The sequence below is a fragment of the Salvelinus alpinus genome, chromosome 4, assembly GCF_045679555.1.
Source record: "Salvelinus alpinus chromosome 4, SLU_Salpinus.1, whole genome shotgun sequence".
NCBI lineage: Eukaryota > Metazoa > Chordata > Actinopteri > Salmoniformes > Salmonidae > Salvelinus > Salvelinus alpinus.
In genome coordinates, this window is record NC_092089.1 from 74,115,196 (window position 1) to 74,138,213 (window position 23,018).

General features: G+C 44.9%; 1 protein-coding gene across 1 annotated transcript in view; it reads right to left on the reverse strand.

Moving 5' to 3' along the window:
- Window positions 1-1,045: 1,045 nt before the first annotated feature.
- The window catches only part of LOC139574427 (alpha-1,3-mannosyl-glycoprotein 4-beta-N-acetylglucosaminyltransferase B), a 178,337-nt gene continuing 156,364 nt past the window's right edge, over window positions 1,046-23,018 (reverse strand). Inside the window, exons 9-15 of the mRNA XM_071398984.1 lie at window positions 14,818-14,948; window positions 14,403-14,510; window positions 13,030-13,223; window positions 8,122-8,200; window positions 5,701-5,788; window positions 3,446-3,558; window positions 1,046-3,221 (exon numbers count right to left, since the gene is read on the reverse strand). Coding sequence (XP_071255085.1) covers window positions 3,198-3,221; window positions 3,446-3,558; window positions 5,701-5,788; window positions 8,122-8,200; window positions 13,030-13,223; window positions 14,403-14,510; window positions 14,818-14,948 — 737 coding nt within the window. The 3' untranslated portion in view covers window positions 1,046-3,197. The remainder of the gene's footprint in view (window positions 3,222-3,445; window positions 3,559-5,700; window positions 5,789-8,121; window positions 8,201-13,029; window positions 13,224-14,402; window positions 14,511-14,817; window positions 14,949-23,018) is intronic.

Below are 23,018 nucleotides of genomic sequence, written 5' to 3' on the forward strand. Positions count from 1 at the left end.
TCATCACAATGAATGGTCTCCGCCCCCAATCTCAACCTCGTGGACGGCGATGATTTGTCCAGCTCTAAGAGGAAATGCATGCCGATTGGTTATAGTCAGACAAGGCTCAAATATAAATTTGCAGCAGCGAAAATGATTGATGATTATTGTAGTTTATCATCAATTAATGATTTATGTACTTTGTGAAGTTCGAATAAAATAGTCAAACTCTTTACAAATTAATTTATCAACTAAAGCGCCGATGTGATCATTCTGAATGTGAGGCTTATTGAATATGGTGTAGGCTTATTCAATAATGTACAATATAATTAAATCCCTGTTGATGGATGCATTAATTTGGATACAGTTCTTTTTTTCTGATCATAAACAACAACAAATGCTAATTGCATGCCCCCATCCTGGCCAAATTTGGGGGTATTTGAACCCCATAATAATGGACTGGATTTATGTAGTGCTTTTACATGTGCTCAAAGCGCTTTATATTGTGTGGATGATAATGTTTGAAAATGAATGCTGTATTCTATACATCCTGTTTTCTGAAGTGCCCTGACTGTATGCTGCTAAATGAAAATATCAAATAGCCTACCCTACAATATTATCACAAAACATTATGGCCTAGAGATGCATTCAATCCGACCTGCGGAAGGAACGGTTATAGCGCAATGGACATTTATTTAGGTAATTTCCGATTGAGCCGACATAGTTTATGCAGCGTTTACAGTGAATGTGTACATTGCCTTTCAAAGTTGCATTGCAGAAAACGGGCACTCCAATTCTATCTAGTACAATGTCATAGCTACACATAGGCCTACTCACTTGCATCCTACCGAGCACCAAAGCCTATGGTGTCAAAATATCAATGGGACTTTGCAGTCACATGGTCCATTAATGAAATATGCAAGGAATGTGACCCATGTACATGTGATTTGGTACCAGAAAAGTAGCGTAGCCTACCTTTCACAAAAGCAGACTAATTCACACGAGATTACTCAGATTTGCATTGAATTGACCAGAGCAAATAACTTGAAACAAAAACAAACCCATGTCAATTGAAATTCCGTCTTTATTACAATTCACAGAATGGATAGATAACATCATTAAATATATTTTATCTAAATGATACAAAATACAACATATAATAGCAAAGCATTCCAGTGCACCTTACAAGAAAAGAAAACTCTTTCTCCTTCTTTGCTCATTGGGTACAGTCCAGATTTTTCTATCCATAGCCCTACATTGACTTAATGCACCCACGCACCTGCTACTGTATTGTGGCCATACCGATAGCAACGAAGGGGCTCCTAAAACAGCCTGTTTACTGGAGTACACACCCCAATAAATGGAAAACAAGTTTAGGTCAGTTGTTGCTGAGGAACTGTGTTAACATTGAGCAGAATCAATGTTGCATTCTGTATTCGATAGAAAAGCGGCCTCACTTCTGATTTAAGTCCCCAAGTTTAATTTCTCTTTCAGTACACTTGTATTGGCTGAAATCCCATACTCCTGTTCTGTGCCGACAACACTTTAGATTTCGATCAAGGGCTTTCAATGGTTTTTCGGTTGGGCTCTGATAAAGGAATGGTTTTTGGATCCAAGTATGCAAAAGCAAATGAATGTGTCCCTTTAACTGCAAAATACTTTGCATCTAGTAATACATAGAACTTGAGTTTGGCCCTTGCCGTCACAGAGCCTATTTGGAAGATGTATAAGTCTGGTGTCAGGACAATTATAGTACTTTAATAAATTCCACCATCAATTCATTATAGTAGTAGTGCAGAACATGTGGAACAAGAGGGGTTGTCATATTGGAGTTTCACTCTCTCATGAGACCTCCTTCCTTGACTTCTTCATGGTCATTATGAGAAACATAGATTCTACTGAGAAGTAAAGATGATTCTTCATGCATTGATTAGAGCTACATATTTCTCTTACATCCGACTAGTCCAGACAATTACTCCATGTGTGTATCTGATATGTGGCTCCTTGGATTACAACTAACCTTGTGTATCTGATATGTGGCGGACAGAGAAAATCCAACAGATATGCTTCCTGTAAATGAGAAATGTTTCCTGTATTATTGAGGCCGCTGTCTTTTCCAGTTCCCTAGCTAATGCAATTGAGTAGCTTGTGTCTGGCCTTGCCTTACATTGATTTATCCCCACAACCTGGTTAACTTCATGTCACATTAAGGCAAATTGATAGGCGGAGAAGGGGAAAAAACAATGTTAGGGAAGATGGTTCATGAAATAAATCTCAAACAGATGTTGGAACCATAATCATAATGTGCCTATATTGACTTCTGGCTTTAGAATTGACCATATAAAGATATTTTATTCAAACATTAGACATGTGTGTACTTTCTGGCTAAAGTTCTATTTCCTTCTACACTGTATAGGCCTAGGCTACTTTTCTGACTGACTTTTGTGGACACTCACTGTAAATACATATCAACACACATAATAGAGATCATTCATATGATTGTGTGACATAAATATGCATATTAGGCCTATATCCACATACATAGGTATTTTATGAATACATTTGATCGACTGCCCGAAAGCTCAGCCACAATTAAATACATTTTTGTGTGCGGAGACTATTTCCTGTTTCTCCAGTTTTGCCTTTTGCCTCCAGCACCTTCACAAATCAGCTATGAGTGTGCGGTAGATTCTGCCTATTAGGAATACATTTGGGTAAAACCAATAACATTTGTCAAACATGATTATCAGTTATTGAAGTTGCACAATTCAGACATACCTGTATCTTGGTGACGTTGTAGGCCAAGTCTTTGATTCCGAAGCAGCAACATTTCATTGTCATAATGTCATCAAAAGGAGCTAAACAATCTTGCGAGCTATTTGACAATTACCAGTGTAATTACAGTTATTTAAAACATAAACCTTTATGTACACATAAATACAGTTTCCTAAATACAGCTGTGTGTCGTCCACGCAGGGCGCGTTCTCCGATTACGCGTGTCTGGGAAGATCTTCCCACACGGTCTGTCAACCGTGGATTGAGTTGACAGTCTCAGAAGGACCCTGCGATGGCAAGATCTCGCCAACAGATGGCGCACTCCGACTACGCTCGAGAAACTAATTGCCAAAAGCCAGGGAATGAGTATAGCTTTCAAAGGCTACGTTCCTCTGTCGAACAGTCGAACGGATGACTGAGGTATTGCTGCGGGGTGTTGACATTCACTCTGCTTTCTTGATGAATATCTGAAGTGCAAGAGGAATAGCATTTGAGACAAAATCGTATACATCTATCTGTTTGAGGTATATATTCTACTTTACATTAGACCACTTTGAAGCCTGAAAACATCTGACCAACTTAGATTTTTTCAGTGAACTATCACTTTAAGTTGCCTAAAATACAAGGGATTCTTTATAAGACAAGGCTTCCAAGGCTCTGTGGTGAACGGGTGATGGCTGGGCCGGCTTACCTCGCTCAGGATGACCCAGACGGGGCAGTCTGTGATCACAGAGAGACGAAGGGCTTCCAGGGGCCCGAATGTGGGATCCACCTCCCCCTCGGCGATCCCATTATGGAACACTCCTAGAGGTCAGAGAGAGAGAGAGGATCGATATATCAGACCAACATAACCAATAGACTGTGGCTGGACATCTATAGACCTCTTTCTGTGTTTACAAACATTGTCGCACGAGGGCGATGCGTGCAAGCTGGTGGCAGAACAAGGGGGAATTCTTATAGAATGCCAGCAACTGGCCAAAAAAGCCTCTATTTACATGTTGCTTATGGATTGTAATTGGATTATAATTGGATTTTAAAGTTCGTATGAATGTCCTGCTTAATATAATGTTTGTGTCATCATCGCAAATCAGCTGCATTATACTTAAAAAACACTTCAACTTCAACCAGTAAAGTGGCTCTTTGGCTAGCTTTTGCTACAGGCTACAGTATATCAATGAGCATTAGCATTCTAGCAAACAACTGCTGTATCCAAAATAGTTATTTTGGATACAGAGATCACAACCAAACAGAATCTTAGCGACTGTTCAGGCAAGAATCAAAACATAATTGTAAGCGTACGAGAATCCCAAAAGGTTATTTTATTTAGAAGTAATAAAAATGTAAATCTAAGCTATGTTGAATGGGAACAGATGGCGATGGCTTGCTTACTGCAGCCAAGAGTCGCATGCATCTGTGCATCGTGTACTGAAAAAGGATCTATTGACTTTGTCAATAAACACTGTAGTCATGATGAAGCATTGTATTTCATTTGTTCCTCAATAAATACTGCATGGGCTCCTAAATTCTAACAGAGAGCACATTCGATACAAGATATGTTGTGTTGACATTTCAATTGGTTCAAGGCAAGGCGGTGGTATCAAATATGACCATAACATGCGTTCAGCTTGCTATGCTTTCTTTGTTGATCTACTACTGAAATGCTAACAATACACAATGAATTCTCTCTCATATCAATCTTGTTACACAGTGATAGAGTGAGTTCTATGGTTTAGGTTACACTATGCCTGAAAGTAGAGCTGGAGGGAGAAGAACCTGGTGAACATTTGATAGCAATATCGCACAATTAATTGATTTGGTCCAAACGTGAACTACTGTGCCAGATTGATATTGATTCCCCCTTGAAATATTTATGAATGAGCGGGAGTGCTTGTAGTAATTTATATGCTGTCAGAAGGAGTACCTCTTTCAAGGGGATGAAAGCCTGTCTCTGTGTTACGGAGACAGTAATCACTGGCCTGGGGATGTGTTTGACTACTCAGAACACACATCCTCACTCGCTGTCTACTCCCTTCCTTCCTTCCTTCATTGAATTAATCAACAATCTGTATGTCAGTGGATAGATAAGTGTACATGAAAGCAAGGTCTCTGCCCTATTGCATAACAAATCCACTCCTCAGATCTCTAATTAAGGAAGGAACGATGGTGTATCTAACACTTTGCCACCGATTCGATTGTAATGGAATTGAGCTCAAACCCGTATTTCTACCTTATGTTAACTACATTTAACCCATCCTTTTCAATATGATATAAAACACTGTAATGTCATTAAATCCAATTATTTTCAATGAGTACCATGCTATCGTTTTAAAGCGCACTGGTGCGACACTTGTCTTGCACTTCACGCAATTTCAGAAAGAGCACCTAAGGTCCTCTAAAAACTGTGAAGGTAGTCCTTATCTACTCTTCCCGTCCTCCTGTGAAAGTCCTAGATGGTGCAGCAGCTAATCATGTGTTGGAGCCCTCAGTAATTGAGTGAGATGGATTTGTCAGGGGCCTGTGTATGAGTGTATGTGTGTGTGTTTGTGCGTGTGTAATTTGTCAGGGCCTGTCTTAGTCCATGTGAACTATTCCTGTTTGCCAGTACCGGTTAGAATCTGGCACAAGGTTTTGTTAGATGAAGGGGACTGACGAATGGATGGATGAAAACAAAAGGGAAAGAATTTTGGAGGGATATTTTGGCAGGGAGTACAGTGTTGGAATCTCTAAAAAAGATGACATCATTTTTATGACAGTGGAGTCCTTTGTTTGGCTTTGGGTGATTCTTTCTGCAGTACTAGTTCTTAACACTTCTGATAAATACATCCCCAGTACTAACAACCACCTATTGAAACATGTCCTTGGTAGCACGGCACTAATTTAATTCTGGGTCATTTTCATTAGAAGGTACAGTAACAAAAATTTTGCTACGGAAAGCAAAATACTCACCTATTCTGATAAAGCCATCCTCTGTTCTGTGGTATTTTGGTGTTTTCTCTCTCCCCTCTTTCAAGGCCTCTTTTTCTGACTGGATATTCTGTAGGAGAAAGAGAAAGAGGTGTGTGAGGAACACAACACAGGAACACATATACGCTTGCACGCATGCCGAATACACACACACACACACACACACACACACACACACACACACACACACACACACACACACACACACACACACACACACACACACACACACACACACACACACACACACAACCAAGATCAATGCAGGCAGAAACCCTGTTTGATCTGCACTCAGATCATAGCTAAAATCTACTGTATACATCATCAACCAATGCTTTGAGAACAGCAAACTCCTTGGTACTGACCTCCTTTTATCTCCAAATTCAGTTAGTAAATGACACACACACACACACACACACACACACACACACACACACACACACACACACACACACACACACACACACACACACACACACACACACACACACACACACACACACACACACACACACACACACACACCCCCCTCACGGCACTAGTCGTGGACTCAGATCAACCTAACTTTGACCTCTTGTCTTACAACATAAAAGCGAGAAAGATATCAATGGGTCATCAAAGTTAATACAGCGGGACTCTTTAGTGTTGCTGCTGGGTCATAGCAATTGATACTGTTGGAGAAATATCTGTTTGACTCGCTTATCTAAAGCAATGAATCGAGAAAGGACACGAGGACGGAGTGAGGGAAAACAAGCTGACCTTTTGTGGCAGGATTTTCCCTTTCTGTTGGTCCTCTAAATATAAATCAATGTATGCCCAATCACACAAGTGATTACAGATGTAGGATCTTAATTTGACCTATATTGTCACAGCAAAATAATCCTGCAGTAACAGGATTTGAACGTTTAGTGCATAATGTTGCTTGATCGGTGGTTAGGCTATTTGCTACATAAAGTAGGCTCCATAAAAGTGCAATACTGTTAATATAACCGTGTGTTAGTGTGGGTTTTCAGTGAATTTATGTAAGTCACAAAGCTCATCTGTACTCTCAGTAACACAACAGTGATCAAATTAAGATCCTACTGTACATCTGTACGCTACACTGTAAAAATATGACATTTCCCTCCTCCCGCCGTTTAACTGCACCTGACAGCGTCTCTCTCTCTCTCCCTCCCTCTCCATCATCTTCTTGTTTTCTTCTTATCTTTCCTCGTCTTTATTCTCTCTGTCTTTCCTTACCTTTCTTTCCTCAATCCTTTCTTCTCCATTCTAAGACCAGAATAACTTGTTATGACTCTAAAGACATGTAACACTTCTACTCATCATTAACACTTCTACTCATATTCTTCCCATAGGAGGAACAACAACAACAACAAAAACAGAAACACCTCCACCCTCTTGCAGCATTACAGGGTCTCAATGACAGTCAGGTGTAGGGAGAGATTGAATGAGTGAAGGAGGGAGAATAAATAATAAAATAGAGATAGACAGAGAGGGAGGAGAGAGAGGGGGGGAAAAAATCCAGCTATTAATCTGTCGCGGCGAGCGTCAGTTTGCGGAACCTAATCTGAAATCCCCGCCTCGCCTAGCCACCCTGCCGGGTGAAAGCTCTCAAACCGTGGCCGGCGGGAGACTGATTTGATTACCACCGCCCGGGAGTCCTCTTTTTCTCTGTTTCTTTCTCCACAATATCTCTCTTGTACTCTCTTTTTTTGAGAGAGAACCTCACTCTGTCTTGAGTCATTTCTCATCTCTTCTCTGTGTCCTCTAGGGCTTAAACACTGTGGGTGCTCGCCCTTAAACGTGGCTTATGTGCTCCTATGTCAACCAGATGGAAGCTGACTTCATATGTCTTTCCACTTGATAGAATTATATCTTTCCACTTGAGGAAGAGTGATGTATCCAGTGTGGCTTCCCAGGAAATGGGCTGTTTCTCAATAGAAACAACACAAAATAATAGAGATCTTCTGAAAGTATATGATCTTGAGACCCTGTATGTAACAATACATCCCTGTAGAATGCTTTCGACACCTTGTAGAGTCCATAGCCTGACAAATAGAGGCTGTTCTGAGGGCAAAGTTCCTAGTGTATGGTATACTCAGTATATGTAAGGGATATTGAACAATATGGAAGGTGTGTTCCACGACGCGTCAGCGGACTTTCCACGGAGTTGCATTATTTTCCAGAATACGCATAGAGCCCCGAGTTGACTAGTGAAATTTATTTGGATACATAACAAGGAGGCACGATTTAGCCTGGCATAGAAAATGGGCTCTCTCGTCTGGGACAGGATGAATCAGGCTTATTGTGGCGAGCCTCATATGGCAAGATAATATATGGTAAAGGTTATGTAATGGTAATAAGGTGCTGGGATTGAATCGGGTAAATAGCGGTGAGACTCACGTCAAAAGGCAGCACCTCCACAGTGGTGTTGAACAGCTTGTCCCCTGGGTGCTCAATGTTCCCGCTACGGAAGAAATACCTTGAAAGATAGAGATAGATCGATAGATAGATAGAGAGAGAGATAGAGAATAACAAATGGGGAGATGTCATTTTGATATTCAACACACATTGATCCACCACGATCATCATCATCATCATCATTATGGGTGCCCACTTTTCTTCAGACATGGACTTTTTTTTGGTGCCATGAAAATGTTTAAAATTAACTTGTCTCAGCAGCATACATATTTGATGCAAAGACTAGAAATGGCTTATTTGGTGAATATTACTTACCAAGCCAAGCAGAGCTGTTTGTTTTATCGAAATACAAATTATCCTGTGCTTTTTCATTTGGCACATAGGCACATAAAGACACAGCTTGGCTCCATATGTAACCGCAAAGCGTCCACGATGTGCTTGCATATGGGCTCACCCAGAAATGTTACTTTTGTAACTGAATCAAAACATTTTAACTATTTGACTTGTTGGGAAAAGAAATATGACAAAATGCAGAATGGGGGCGGGGGATATTTCACAGATTGAATCATAATATATTAGGCCTACTGATTATTTCTCAATTGCAAGCTACTCATTGACAGGCCTCGAGCTACCGGACTTGAAGTTTTCTGCTAAGGTGCAACCTTTGGTAGACTGATGGAAGGCTACTCAGAGTCAGACTCTATGATACAGCGAAGCCTAATCAAGCATGCCCGTGCTCATCATGGTTCTAACAGGCAAAGTGAAACGATACAATGAATTTGCTCGTGGTGCACGCAGCTCAAAAGATATGGAACAACACCATTGAATCAACACCATCAGACATGAAACAAAGATATAAATGTAACAACAGCACAACAAAATAGATTAACAATTTTCTTTTGCAGGTGCCTTTTCATTTTATACACCAGAGGTGCAACTAGTGCATTCTAACTGCACTGAACCAACACAGTGGCGCGTGTGAGTGAAGCAAAACTGTCCAGTGGTCAAAACCATTCATCTTGAGGCGACGGGGGACAGGGTTCTAAAAGCAATTCATTATTATATCATATATAAAATGGCCATATCTATTTTAATATATACTAGCTCAAAACACTACTAATCATTGAACATGATAAATTACCCAATGGATCATTATCATTTTCAAGAGAAAAAAATAGGGGGTGCACCCCTATTTTGAACGTGGGGATACAGCTGGTCCGTTTGCTCCATTGCTCAGGCTCTTATGATCATCATCATCATCATCAGTCAGCCAGCCAGCCAGCCAGCCAGCCAGCCAGCCAGCCAGTCACCCAGTTCAAACTCCCTCTACATTTTGCTTTGTACAAATGCATGTCCCACCAAGTACCTAACAGCAGTCTGGACCACACCCCCCAAAAGAGCAACTGAGGCGACACTGGTGACCACAGAGCCACAGCGTCACCATTAGAAGACAGTGGTGACCACAGAGACACAGCGTCACCATTAGAAGACACTGGTGACCACAGAGCCACGGCGTCACCATTAGAAGACACTGGTGACCACAGAGCCACAACATCACCATTAGAAGACAGTGGTGACCACAGAGACACAGCGTCACCACTAGAAGACAGTGGTGACCACAGAGCCACAGCGTCACCATTAGAAGACAGTGGTGACCACAGAGACACCATTAGAAGACAGTGGTGACCACAGAGCTACAGCGTCACCATTAGAAGACAGTGATGACCACAGAGACACAGCGTCACCACTAGAAGACAGTGGTGACCACAGAGCCACATCGTCACCATTAGAAGACAGTGGTGACCACAGAGCCACAGCGTCACCATTAGAAAACAGTGGTGTCTACAGAGGCACAGCGTTACCATTAGAAGACAGTGGTGACCACAGAGCCACAGCGTCACCATTAGAAGACAGTGGTGACCACAGAGACACCATTAGAAGACAGTGGTGACCACAGAGACACCATTAGAAGACAGTGGTGACCACAGAGCTACAGCGTCACCATTAGAAGACAGTGATGACCACAGAGACACAGCGTCACCACTAGAAGACAGTGGTGACCACAGAGCCACATCGTCACCATTAGAAGACAGTGGTGACCACAGAGCCACAGCGTCACCATTAGAAAACAGTGGTGTCTACAGAGGCACAGCGTTACCATTAGAAGACAGTGGTGACCACAGAGCCACAGCGTCACCATTAGAAGACAGTGGTGACCACAGAGACACCATTAGAAGACAGTGGTGACCACAGAGCCACAGCGTCACCATTAGAAGACAGTGGTGACCACAGAGACACAGCGTCACCATTAGAAGACAGTGGTGACCACAGAGACACCATTAGAAGACAGTGGTGACCACAGAGCTACAGCGTCACCATTAGAAGACAGTGATGACCACAGAGACACAGCGTCACCACTAGAAGACAGTGGTGACCACAGAGACACAGCGTCACCATTAGAAGACAGTGGTGACCACAGAGCCACAGCGTCACCATTAGAAGACAGTGGTGACCACAGAGCCACAGCATCACCATTAGAAGACAGTGGTGACCACAGAGCCACAGCGTCACCATTAGAAGACAGTGGTGACCACAGAGACACCATTAGAAGACAGTGGTGACCACAGAGCCACAGCGTCACCATTAGAAGACAGTGGTGACCACAGAGCCACAGCATCACCATTAGAAGACAGTGGTGACCACAGAGACACAGCGTCACCATTAGAAGACAGTGGTGACCACAGAGACACAGCGTCACCATTAGAAGACAGTGGTGACCACAGAGACACAGCATCACCATTAGAAGACAGTGGTGACCACAGAGACACAGCATCACCATTAGAAGACAGTGGTGACCACAGAGACACAGCGTCACCATTAGAAGACAGTGGTGACCACAGAGACACAGCGTCACCATTAGAAGACAGTGGTGACCACAGAGACACAGCATCACCATTAGAAGACAGTGGTGACCACAGAGACACAGCATCATCATTAGAAGACAGTGGTGACCACAGAGACACAGCGTCACCATTAGAAGACAGTGGTGACCACAGAGCCACAGCATCACCATTAGAAGACAGTGGTGACCACAGAGACACAGCATCACCATTAGAAGACAGTGGTGACCACAGAGACACAGCGTCACCATTAGAAGACAGTGGTGTCTACAGAGGCATGATCAGTTTGAGGGATCCAGAAGCAGATAGACCATCTGCCCTGATAGTAATGTGAAGACATGGAGGAACAACGTGGTTGTTGTGATCTGTGACTGGATGCCTATTGAAAATGCAAGTCATTTACATTTGTGTTTAAATACTGTATGTATATTTATGTAATGTGTATGCAGATTATTCACATGGGACTAGGGGAGAGCGAGAGGGAAAGGGGGAGAGAGAGGGGGGAGCAAGAGGATGAGATAGAGGGAGAGAGAGAGGGAGAGAGGGGAGAGCGAGAGCGACAGTCTGGGACATGTGTGAAGATCTGTGTGGAGATCGTCTTTGTCCACTAGCATAGTGTATGTGTGTTTGTGCATGTGTGTGGGTCCATGTATATTTGTGTATTCAAGCATGCCATGTACAGTTGAAGTCGGAAGTTTACATACACTTAGGTTGGAGTCATTAAAACTTGGCTTTCAACCACTCCACAAATTTCTTGGAAAGTCGGTTAGGACATCTACTTAATTTTTCCAATAACTGTTTACAGACAGATTATTTCACTTATAATTCACTGTATCACAATTCCAATGAGTCAGAAGTTTACATACACTAAGTTGACTGTGCCTTTAAACAGCTTGGAAAATTCCATAAAATTATGTCATGGCTTTAGAAGATTCTGATAGGCTAATTGACATTATTTGAGTCAATTGGAAGTGTACCTTTGGATGTAGTTCAAGGCCTACCTTCAAACTCAGTGCCTCTTTGCTTGACATCATGGGAAAATCTAAAGAAATCAGCCAAGACATCAGAAAAATAATTGTAGACCTCCACAATTCTGGTTCAGCCTTGGGAGCAATTTCCAAACGCCTGAAGGTACCACGTTCATCTGTACAAACAATAGTACGCAAGTATAAACACCATGGGACCATGCAGCCGTCCTACCGCTCAGGAAGGAGACGTGTTCTGTCTTCTAGAGATTAATGTACTTTGGTGCGAAAAGTGCAAATCAATCCCAGAACAACAGCAAAGGACCTTGTGAAGATGCTGGAGGAAACAGGTACAAAAGTATCTATATCTACAGTAAAACGAGTCCTATATCGCCATAACCTGAAAGGCTGCTTAGCAAGGAATAAGCCACTGCTCCAAAACCGCCATAAAAACGACAGACTACGGTTTGCAACTGCACATGGGGACAAAGATCGTACTCTTTGGAGAAATGTCCTCTGGTCTGATGAAACAAAAATATAACTGTTTGGCCATAATGACCATCGTTATGTTTGGAGGAAAAAGGAGGAGTCTTGCAAGCCGAAGAACACCATCCCAACCGTGAAGCACGGGGGTGGCAGCATCATGTTGTGGGGGTGCTTTGCTGCAAGAGGGACTGGTGCACGTCACAAAATAGATGGCATCATGAGGGAGGAAAATGATGTGGATATATTGAAGCAACATCTCAAGACATCAGTCAGGAAGTTAAAGCTTGGTCGCAAATGGGTCTTCCAAATGGACAATGACCACAAGCATACTTCCAAAGTTGTGGAAAAATGGCTTAAGGACAGCAAAGTCAAGGTATTGGAGTGGCCATCACAAAGCCGTGACCTCAATCCTATAGAAAATTTGTGGGCAGAACTGAATTGTGAAAAACTGAGTTTAAATATATTTGGCTAATTTGTACGTAAACTTCCGACTTCAACTGTATGTGTGTGTATCCAAGCATGTGAGCACACACACACACCTTTCGATGCGGACGGGCGTGAAGAAGCGGATGCGGATGAAGTCCCCAGCCACAGGGGTGAAGGCCCAGAAGAAGTCCTCTCCCAGGTAGGCCTTCTCCAGGGTGAAGTGCTGGTACGTCTTCAGGCTGGTGGTCACCTCCGCCAGCGGGTTGGCGTGGCCCTTGTGCAGGGTCTGCTTGCCAAAGTCCTTGTCCTGGAATGAATAATTAGACCCAAAGAGGCGGGTTTAGGGAGAAGACATGAAGGGGTTTCTAGATTGACTTTGAGGGTGCAGTTCTAAAGACAGGGATGAATTCTGAATTGAGATCTGGAAGTCTGACTTAAATGTTCATTTAAATCCTTTAACTATTCAATTTACATGATTTACTTGAAAATGAATGTGAGTCATACTCTCTCATCTCTCCTCCAAGTGGCTTTGGGGTTGAGAGTAACTACATTACTGTTGGCCAAAATGATGAAATTCCACATGGAGAATGTGCAATTTCATGATAAAAGAGAATAGTATATTTCTAACACCAGATAATGTCACAACAAATCTCTGAGAGATGACTTGTAACATTGTAAAACATTTTCAGCTTGCTTATAGGCCTTTGCAACTGTAATTCAAATTCCTACGATAATGATGATGGTGATAGTGCATCCAATTCATCCCACTCTAGCTGAATGTGTCATAGTTCTAATTGCACCTATCCCTATTCAAATAAGCAATGCAATATAATAAATAAAATACTCTTCATCAAATGAGAGTATTTGCTAAATACATGTAAGCATTAATGTATAGAGAGAGAGTGGTGAGCTGGCCTGCTTGGTAAAGAATCTCTGAATTGAGAAAGCCTTTGTCCAGGACGAGCGGATCAATAGTGAATTGATTGGGTTAGACCAGGTTTTCCCAAACTCGGTCCTGGGGATATGTAAAGTTGAGTTGGATATTTAAATCAGCTGTGTAGTACTAGGGCAAAAACTAAAACATGCACCCAGCACTGAGTTTGGAAAAGCCTGGGTTAGACTACAGTAGCAGTATTCAGGCTGATATCCATTGCTCTTAACATAGTAATCAGAGACATTAAACAAAGTCTTTACAGCTGGAGTCTGTATGGTGACTTGAAATGTATTCCAGTACTGCAGGGCTCAGAGACTTGAAAACGAATATTTTAACATACACAGACTTAAGTAGATAATATGACACATGCACAGTGAGTGGAAGCTAGTAAGCCTCGTGTGTGTGTACACACACACACACACACACACACACACACACACACACACACACACACACACACACACACACACACACACACACACACACACACACACACACACACACACACACACACACACACACACACACACACACACACACACACCTCCATACCTTGAGTTTCTGGATCTTTCCGGCCAGGGAAGAGTGGGTGCCCACATGCTGGAAGAGAGAGGGCTTGAAGCGAATTCTCAGGTTGGCCTTCTGCCTGTCGCAGTGTTTCTGTGTGTGACAGGCAGGGGAGAGGTGGGAAAGAGGAGGAGGGAGAGAGAAAGAGAGTATGAGTGTGTGGGAGTTGCACCATTTTCTGAGACTGAGACCAGTTTGGAAAGTCATAGTATTTACATGTAACTCCCTGCTTGGATACTCTGTAACATATCTTTATTTTCTCTCTCCCTTGAAGTAATCACTGATCTAACATGACTGGGTCTGAACGACAGCTTGTATCAGGACAGTGGTTACCACAACATATAAGGAAAGGTTTACTTCCAACTGGGCGTAGGTTTACCATGGGGGAGGTTGAACTTACCGCATCCTTCTCCGGGTTGCACACCTTAACCCACATGATGTGGTCCAGCAACCAATCAATTGGCTTGTCCTTGTAGAACATTAGCATAAACTCAACGATCAGCGACAGGTCCACGGACTTGAACATCTTACCTGAGAAGAGACGATATACAACTTAGTTACAATGCGTGACATCATCAAATAGCACCAAAGGTTGTTCAGCTAGTACCTTGTCCATTTCTAAACGTTTCATCATATCTTGAGCCTATGAAACACTACTTCCCAATTGTAAAGTGTCCCTTAGCTCCTATCCCAATGCCCTTTGTGAAAATCTGAAAGGTCAGCAGGGATTGGACAGGTTTTTGAAATATGGTTATAACTACATTGCCCTCTGCTAGTTGGACAATTCTATCCTTTCAGATGTATTAGAAGGGGGGCCATTTGGAATTGGTGAAAAGTAGAAAGTAGAGTGCAACAAGGACCTAGAACGGAGGCTAAACTTAGCCAATGTGCTCTGAAATTAAATCAGAATGAAACAGAATTGCACACGGACCCTTGAGCGCTGAATTTAATCTAATGTAATTTAATTGTCAGATTAATACTGATTAATGCATTAGATGCAATTTCATAAAGTCACCAAGTGGGTTAGAAGAGGAAATCATTTCTGGTCAAAACGAGGTTGTTTGCAGTATGTTGTTTAAAGGAATTCAATTATTTTACAGGTGTTTAATTGTAATGCTTTGAAGCTCTTTCCACTATAATGTTTTCCAGCTATTATAGTCATTACAAAGACAGAGGATTCAGTTCAGCCAATTACAAGAACAGAAATACCTCATTTTCGTTAGAGTTTAAGAACAGGCTGTATGATCTTGTTTGTCCTCATATGAAACATAATCCAACAAAATACACATGCACTCAGCCACCCACCTGTGCACACTCTGAATTAAAAAAGTATTCTCCTCTCCTCTCCACATGCCTCTCCCCCAGTCTCTCTTTATACCTCCCTACCCCTCTGTACATGAAACCACTTCTCTCTTCTCGCTCCTCTCCTCCATTCCTTTCTCTCTGGTTACACCATCTCTACTGAGGTCAACACTCTTTCCTTGGTTGAGCTGTAGCATTCACCCTCCCTCCCTATCTCTTCCACCCTCCCTCCTTCCTTCCTTCAGCCCTCCCTCCCTCCCTCCCTCCCTCCCTCCCTCCCTCCCTCCCTCCCTCCCTCCCTCCCTCCCTCCCTCCCTCCCTCCCTCCCTCCCATTACACCATCTCTACTGAGGTCAACACTCTTTCCTTGGTTGAGCTGTAGCATTCACCCTCCCTCCCTATCTCTTCCACCCTTCCTCCTTCCTTCCTTCAGTCCTTCCTTCAGTCCCTCCCTCCCTCCCTCCCTCCCTCCCTCCCTCCCTCCCTCCCTCCCTCCCTCCCTCCCTCCCATTACACCATCTCTACTGAGGTCAACACTCTTTCCTTGGTTGAGCTGTAGCATTCACCCTCCCTCCCTATCTCTTCCACCCTCCCTCCTTCCTTCCTTCAGTCCTCCCTCCCTCCCTCCCTCCCTCCCTCCCTCCCATTACACCATCTCTACCGAGGTCAACTCTCTCTCCTTGGTTGATCTGTGGGCTTGATGAAAAAGCGATGAGAGCGGAGCAGCCTGTTCCTGTCAAGTGGAGGAGAGGAACAAGGGAGTGAGAAGAGAAGAACAACATGGTTACAGTCTTCTCTTTCTGTCTCCACACTCCAGGGCTAGGGCCTTTGTTATTGCAAGGTTTACGATGCCACAGCAACATGGGTTTATGAGAGAGAGAGAGACAGAGAGAGCGAGAGAGAGAGAGAAACAGCGAGAGATAGAGAGAGAGAGAGCAAGAGAGAGAGGATAGGAGAGAGAGGAGAGAGCGAGAGAGGGGGTAAAGCGCTTGTGTAAGGGAAGGAGTTACAACTCATTAGAATCCCACAGAGAGGTTGAGGGAAAGAGGGATGGAAGGAAGGGAGGAGAGAGAGACAGAAAGGGGAGGATGGAGCGAGAGATGGGTAGAAACAGAGAGGGTGAAAGGTCAGGTGGTCAAGTGAGAGGAGTTCAGCTAACAGTCATTATAGAACCTGATGGGGAAGGGGGAGTGTAGGAGTGGAGAGATGGACTGTAAGATAGGTAGAGAGGGAGACAGACAGAGTGAGGGAAAGTGGGGCGTTGGGGAAGGGAGAGAGAGATGCCTAACATTCATTACAGGCCTGCTGACAGGGAGGGATTGGGGAGGTGGATGCTGGAAGGAATGTGTGTGTGTGGAAGGGTGAGAGAGACTCATCTCTTCAGTAGGTCCTATGATTGAGTGTAGTCTGGCCCAGGGGTGTGAAGGTGAACGGAAAGGCACTGGAGCGACAAACCACCCTTGCTGTCTCTGCCTGGCCGGTTCCCCTCTCTCCACTGGGATTCTCTGCCTCTAACCCTATTACAGGGGCTGTGTCACTGGCTTACTGGTGCTCTTCCATGCCGTCCCTAGGAGGGGTGCGTCACTTGAGTGGGTTGAGTCTCTGACGTGATCTTCCTGTCCGGGTTGGCGCCCCCCTCGGGTTCGTGCCGTGTGGGAGATCTTCGTGGGTTATACTCGGCCTCGTCTCAGGGTAGTGAGATGGTGGTTGAGTTGGTGGTTGAAGATATCCCTCTAGTGGTGTGGGGGCTGTGCTTTGGCAAAGTGGGTGAGGTTATATCCTGCCTGGTTGGCCCTGTCCTGTGGTATAGTCAGACGGGGACACAGTGTCTCCCAACCCCTCCTGTCTCAGCCTCCAATAATTATGCTGCAATAGTTTGTGTCGGGGGGCTAGGGTCAGTCTGTTATATCTGTAGTATTTCTCCTGTGTTATCCGGTGTCCTGTGTGAATTTAAGTATGCTTCCTTTAATTCTCTCTCTCTCTCTTTCTCTTTCTCTTCTCTTTGAGGACCGGAGCCCTAGAACCATGCCTCAGGACTACCTGGCCTGATGACTCCTTGCTGTCCCCAGTCCAACTGGTCGTGCTGCTGCTCCAGTTTCAACTGTTCTGCCTGCGGCTATGGAACCCTGACCTGTTCACCAGACGTGCTACCTTGTCCCGGACCTGCTGTTTTCGACCCTCTCTCTCTACTGCACCTACTGTCTCTAACTCTGAATGATCGGCTATGAAAAGCCAACTGACATTTACTCCTGAGGTGCTGACCTGTTGCACCCTCTAAAACCACTCTGATTATTATTATTTGACCCTGCTGGTCATCTATGAACGTTTGAACATCTTGGCTATGTACTGTTATAATCTCCACCCGGCACAGCCAGAAGAGGACTGGTCACCCCTCAGAGCCTGGTTCCTCTCTAGGTTTCTTCCTCGGTTCTGGCCTTTCTAGGGAGTTTTTCCTAGCCACTGTGCTTCCTCATCTGCATTGCTTGCTGTTTGGGGTTTTAGGCTGGGTTTCTGTACAGCACTTTGTGACATCGGCTGATGTAAAAAGGGCATTATAAATACATTTGATTGATTGATTGATTGATTGAGAGAGAGGGGAGGTGGGATGCTGGAAGGAAGGTGTGTGTGTGCGAGTTAGTGGAAGGGGGTGAGAGTGAGTGAATGAGATATAGAAGGAATACAGAATGAAAGTGTGCCCGCATGTGTGTGTGTTCGTGGGTATGTGCATAATAGCGAGGGTTGTTCTGTGATTGTGTGCTGTCTCTGATGTGGAATTCTGCTTTCATCAGGCAGGTGTGTGACCTCCTGAGTCAGTCACTACATCAGGCAGTAGAGTCAGTCTCAGTGAGTCACTGACTCACAGAATCAGTAGGCTCACTGAACCCCGGATCTGAGACCCAGTATGACCCAGTGACTCACTTAGACTGACTCTACTGACTGTTCTCAGAACAGGGCAGCTTACCAATTTAAGAATTTCATCACACTGACCTATGTTATCTAGGGGAATAATATAAGCTAAGTGACGAAGGCATTAAAAGGTCAATACGTACACACCTGTAGATAACCTCTATAGGCAGCCACACACCTGTAGATAATCTCTATAGGCAGCCACACACCTGTAGATAATCTCTATAGGCAGCCACACACCTGGGGATAACCTCTATAGGCAGCCACACACCTGGGGATAACCTCTATAGGCAGCCACACACCTGGGGATAACCTCTATAGGCAGCCACACACCTGTAGATAACCTCTATAGGCAGCCACACACCTGGGGATAACCTCTATAGGCAGCCACACACCTGGGAATAACCTCTATAGGCAGCCACACACCTGTAGATAACCTCTATAGGCAGCCACACACCTGTAGATAACCTCTATAGGCAGCCACACACCTGGAGATAACCTCTATAGGCAGCCACACACCTGGAGATAACCTCTATAGGCAGCCACACACCTGGAGATAACCTCTATAGGCAGCCACACACCTGTAGATAATCTCTATAGGCAGCCACACACCTGGGGATAACCTCTATAGGCAGCCACACACCTGTAGATAACCTCTATAGGCAGCCACAAACCTGGAGATAACCTCTATAGGCAGCCACACACCTGGAGATAACCTCTATAGGCAGCCACACACCTGTAGATAATCTCTATAGGCAGCCACACACCTGTAGATAACCTCTATAGGCAGCCACACACCTGGAGATAACCTCTATAGGCAGCCACACACCTGGGGATAACCTCTATAGGCAGCCACACACCTGGGGATAACCTCTATAGGCAGCCACACACCTGTAGATAATCTCTATAGGCAGCCACACACCTGTAGATAACCTCTATAGGCAGCCACACACCTGTAGATAATCTCTATAGGCAGCCACACACCTGGAGATAACCTCTATAGGCAGCCACACACCTGTAGATAATCTCTATAGGCAGCCACACACCTGTAGATAACCTCTATAGGCAGCCACACACCTGGGGATAACCTCTATAGGCAGCCACACACCTGGGGATAACCTCTATAGGCAGCCACACACCTGTAGATAACCTCTATAGGCAGCCACACACCTGTAGATAATCTCTATAGGCAGCCACACACCTGGGGATAACCTCTATAGGCAGCCACACACCTGTAGATAACCTCTATAGGCAGCCACACACCTGTAGATAACCTCTATAGGCAGCCACACACCTGTAGATAATCTCTATAGGCAGCCACACACCTGTAGATAACCTCTATAGGCAGCCACACACCTGTAGATAATCTCTATAGGCAGCCACACACCTGTAGATAATCTCTATAGGCAGCCACACACCTGTAGATAACCTCTATAGGCAGCCACACACCTGTAGATAATCTCTATAGGCAGCCACACACCTGTAGATAACCTCTATAGGCAGCCACACACCTGTAGATAATCTCTATAGGCAGCCACACACCTGGGGATAACCTCTATAGAGAGGGGGTAAAGCGCTTGTGTAAGGGAAGGAGTTACAACTCATTAGAATCCCACAGAGAGGTTGAGGGAAAGAGGGATGGAAGGAAGGGAGGAGAGAGAGACAGAAAGGGGAGGATGGAGCGAGAGATGGGTAGAAACAGAGAGGGTGAAAGGTCAGGTGGTCAAGTGAGAGGAGTTCAGCTAACAGTCATTATAGAACCTGATGGGGAAGGGGGAGTGTAGGAGTGGAGAGATGGACTGTAAGATAGGTAGAGAGGGAGACAGACAGAGTGAGGGAAAGTGGGGCGTTGGGGAAGGGAGAGAGAGATGCCTAACATTCATTACAGGCCTGCTGACAGGGAGGGATTGGGGAGGTGGATGCTGGAAGGAATGTGTGTGTGTGGAAGGGTGAGAGAGACTCATCTCTTCAGTAGGTCCTATGATTGAGTGTAGTCTGGCCCAGGGGTGTGAAGGTGAACGGAAAGGCACTGGAGCGACAAACCACCCTTGCTGTCTCTGCCTGGCCGGTTCCCCTCTCTCCACTGGGATTCTCTGCCTCTAACCCTATTACAGGGGCTGTGTCACTGGCTTACTGGTGCTCTTCCATGCCGTCCCTAGGAGGGGTGCGTCACTTGAGTGGGTTGAGTCTCTGACGTGATCTTCCTGTCCGGGTTGGCGCCCCCCTCGGGTTCGTGCCGTGTGGGAGATCTTCGTGGGTTATACTCGGCCTCGTCTCAGGGTAGTGAGATGGTGGTTGAGTTGGTGGTTGAAGATATCCCTCTAGTGGTGTGGGGGCTGTGCTTTGGCAAAGTGGGTGAGGTTATATCCTGCCTGGTTGGCCCTGTCCTGTGGTATAGTCAGGCGGGGACACAGTGTCTCCCAACCCCTCCTGTCTCAGCCTCCAATAATTATGCTGCAATAGTTTGTGTCGGGGGGCTAGGGTCAGTCTGTTATATCTGTAGTATTTCTCCTGTGTTATCCGGTGTCCTGTGTGAATTTAAGTATGCTTCCTTTAATTCTCTCTCTCTCTCTTTCTCTTTCTCTTCTCTTTGAGGACCGGAGCCCTAGAACCATGCCTCAGGACTACCTGGCCTGATGACTCCTTGCTGTCCCCAGTCCAACTGGTCGTGCTGCTGCTCCAGTTTCAACTGTTCTGCCTGCGGCTATGGAACCCTGACCTGTTCACCAGACGTGCTACCTTGTCCTGGACCTGCTGTTTTCGACCCTCTCTCTCTACTGCACCTACTGTCTCTAACTCTGAATGATCGGCTATGAAAAGCCAACTGACATTTACTCCTGAGGTGCTGACCTGTTGCACCCTCTAAAACCACTCTGATTATTATTATTTGACCCTGCTGGTCATCTATGAACGTTTGAACATCTTGGCTATGTACTGTTATAATCTCCACCCGGCACAGCCAGAAGAGGACTGGTCACCCCTCAGAGCCTGGTTCCTCTCTAGGTTTCTTCCTCGGTTCTGGCCTTTCTAGGGAGTTTTTCCTAGCCACTGTGCTTCCTCATCTGCATTGCTTGCTGTTTGGGGTTTTAGGCTGGGTTTCTGTACAGCACTTTGTGACATCGGCTGATGTAAAAAGGGCATTATAAATACATTTGATTGATTGATTGATTGATTGATTGATTGAGAGAGAGGGGAGGTGGGATGCTGGAAGGAAGGTGTGTGTGTGCGAGTTAGTGGAAGGGGGTGAGAGTGAGTGAATGAGATATAGAAGGAATACAGAATGAAAGTGTGCCCGCATGTGTGTGTGTTCGTGGGTATGTGCATAATAGCGAGGGTTGTTCTGTGATTGTGTGCTGTCTCTGATGTGGAATTCTGCTTTCATCAGGCAGGTGTGTGACCTCCTGAGTCAGTCACTACATCAGGCAGTAGAGTCAGTCTCAGTGAGTCACTGACTCACAGAATCAGTAGGCTCACTGAACCCCGGATCTGAGACCCAGTATGACCCAGTGACTCACTTAGACTGACTCTACTGACTGTTCTCAGAACAGGGCAGCTTACCAATTTAAGAATTTCATCACACTGACCTATGTTATCTAGGGGAATAATATAAGCTAAGTGACGAAGGCATTAAAAGGTCAATACGTACACACCTGTAGATAACCTCTATAGGCAGCCACACACCTGTAGATAATCTCTATAGGCAGCCACACACCTGTAGATAATCTCTATAGGCAGCCACACACCTGGGGATAACCTCTATAGGCAGCCACACACCTGGGGATAACCTCTATAGGCAGCCACACACCTGGGGATAACCTCTATAGGCAGCCACACACCTGTAGATAACCTCTATAGGCAGCCACACACCTGGGGATAACCTCTATAGGCAGCCACACACCTGGGAATAACCTCTATAGGCAGCCACACACCTGTAGATAACCTCTATAGGCAGCCACACACCTGTAGATAACCTCTATAGGCAGCCACACACCTGGAGATAACCTCTATAGGCAGCCACACACCTGTAGATAATCTCTATAGGCAGCCACACACCTGGGGATAACCTCTATAGGCAGCCACACACCTGGGGATAACCTCTATAGGCAGCCACACACCTGGGGATAACCTCTATAGGCAGCCACACACCTGTAGATAACCTCTATAGGCAGCCACACACCTGGGGATAACCTCTATAGGCAGCCACACACCTGGGAATAACCTCTATAGGCAGCCACACACCTGTAGATAACCTCTATAGGCAGCCACACACCTGTAGATAACCTCTATAGGCAGCCACACACCTGGAGATAACCTCTATAGGCAGCCACACACCTGTAGATAATCTCTATAGGCAGCCACACACCTGTAGATAATCTCTATAGGCAGCCACAC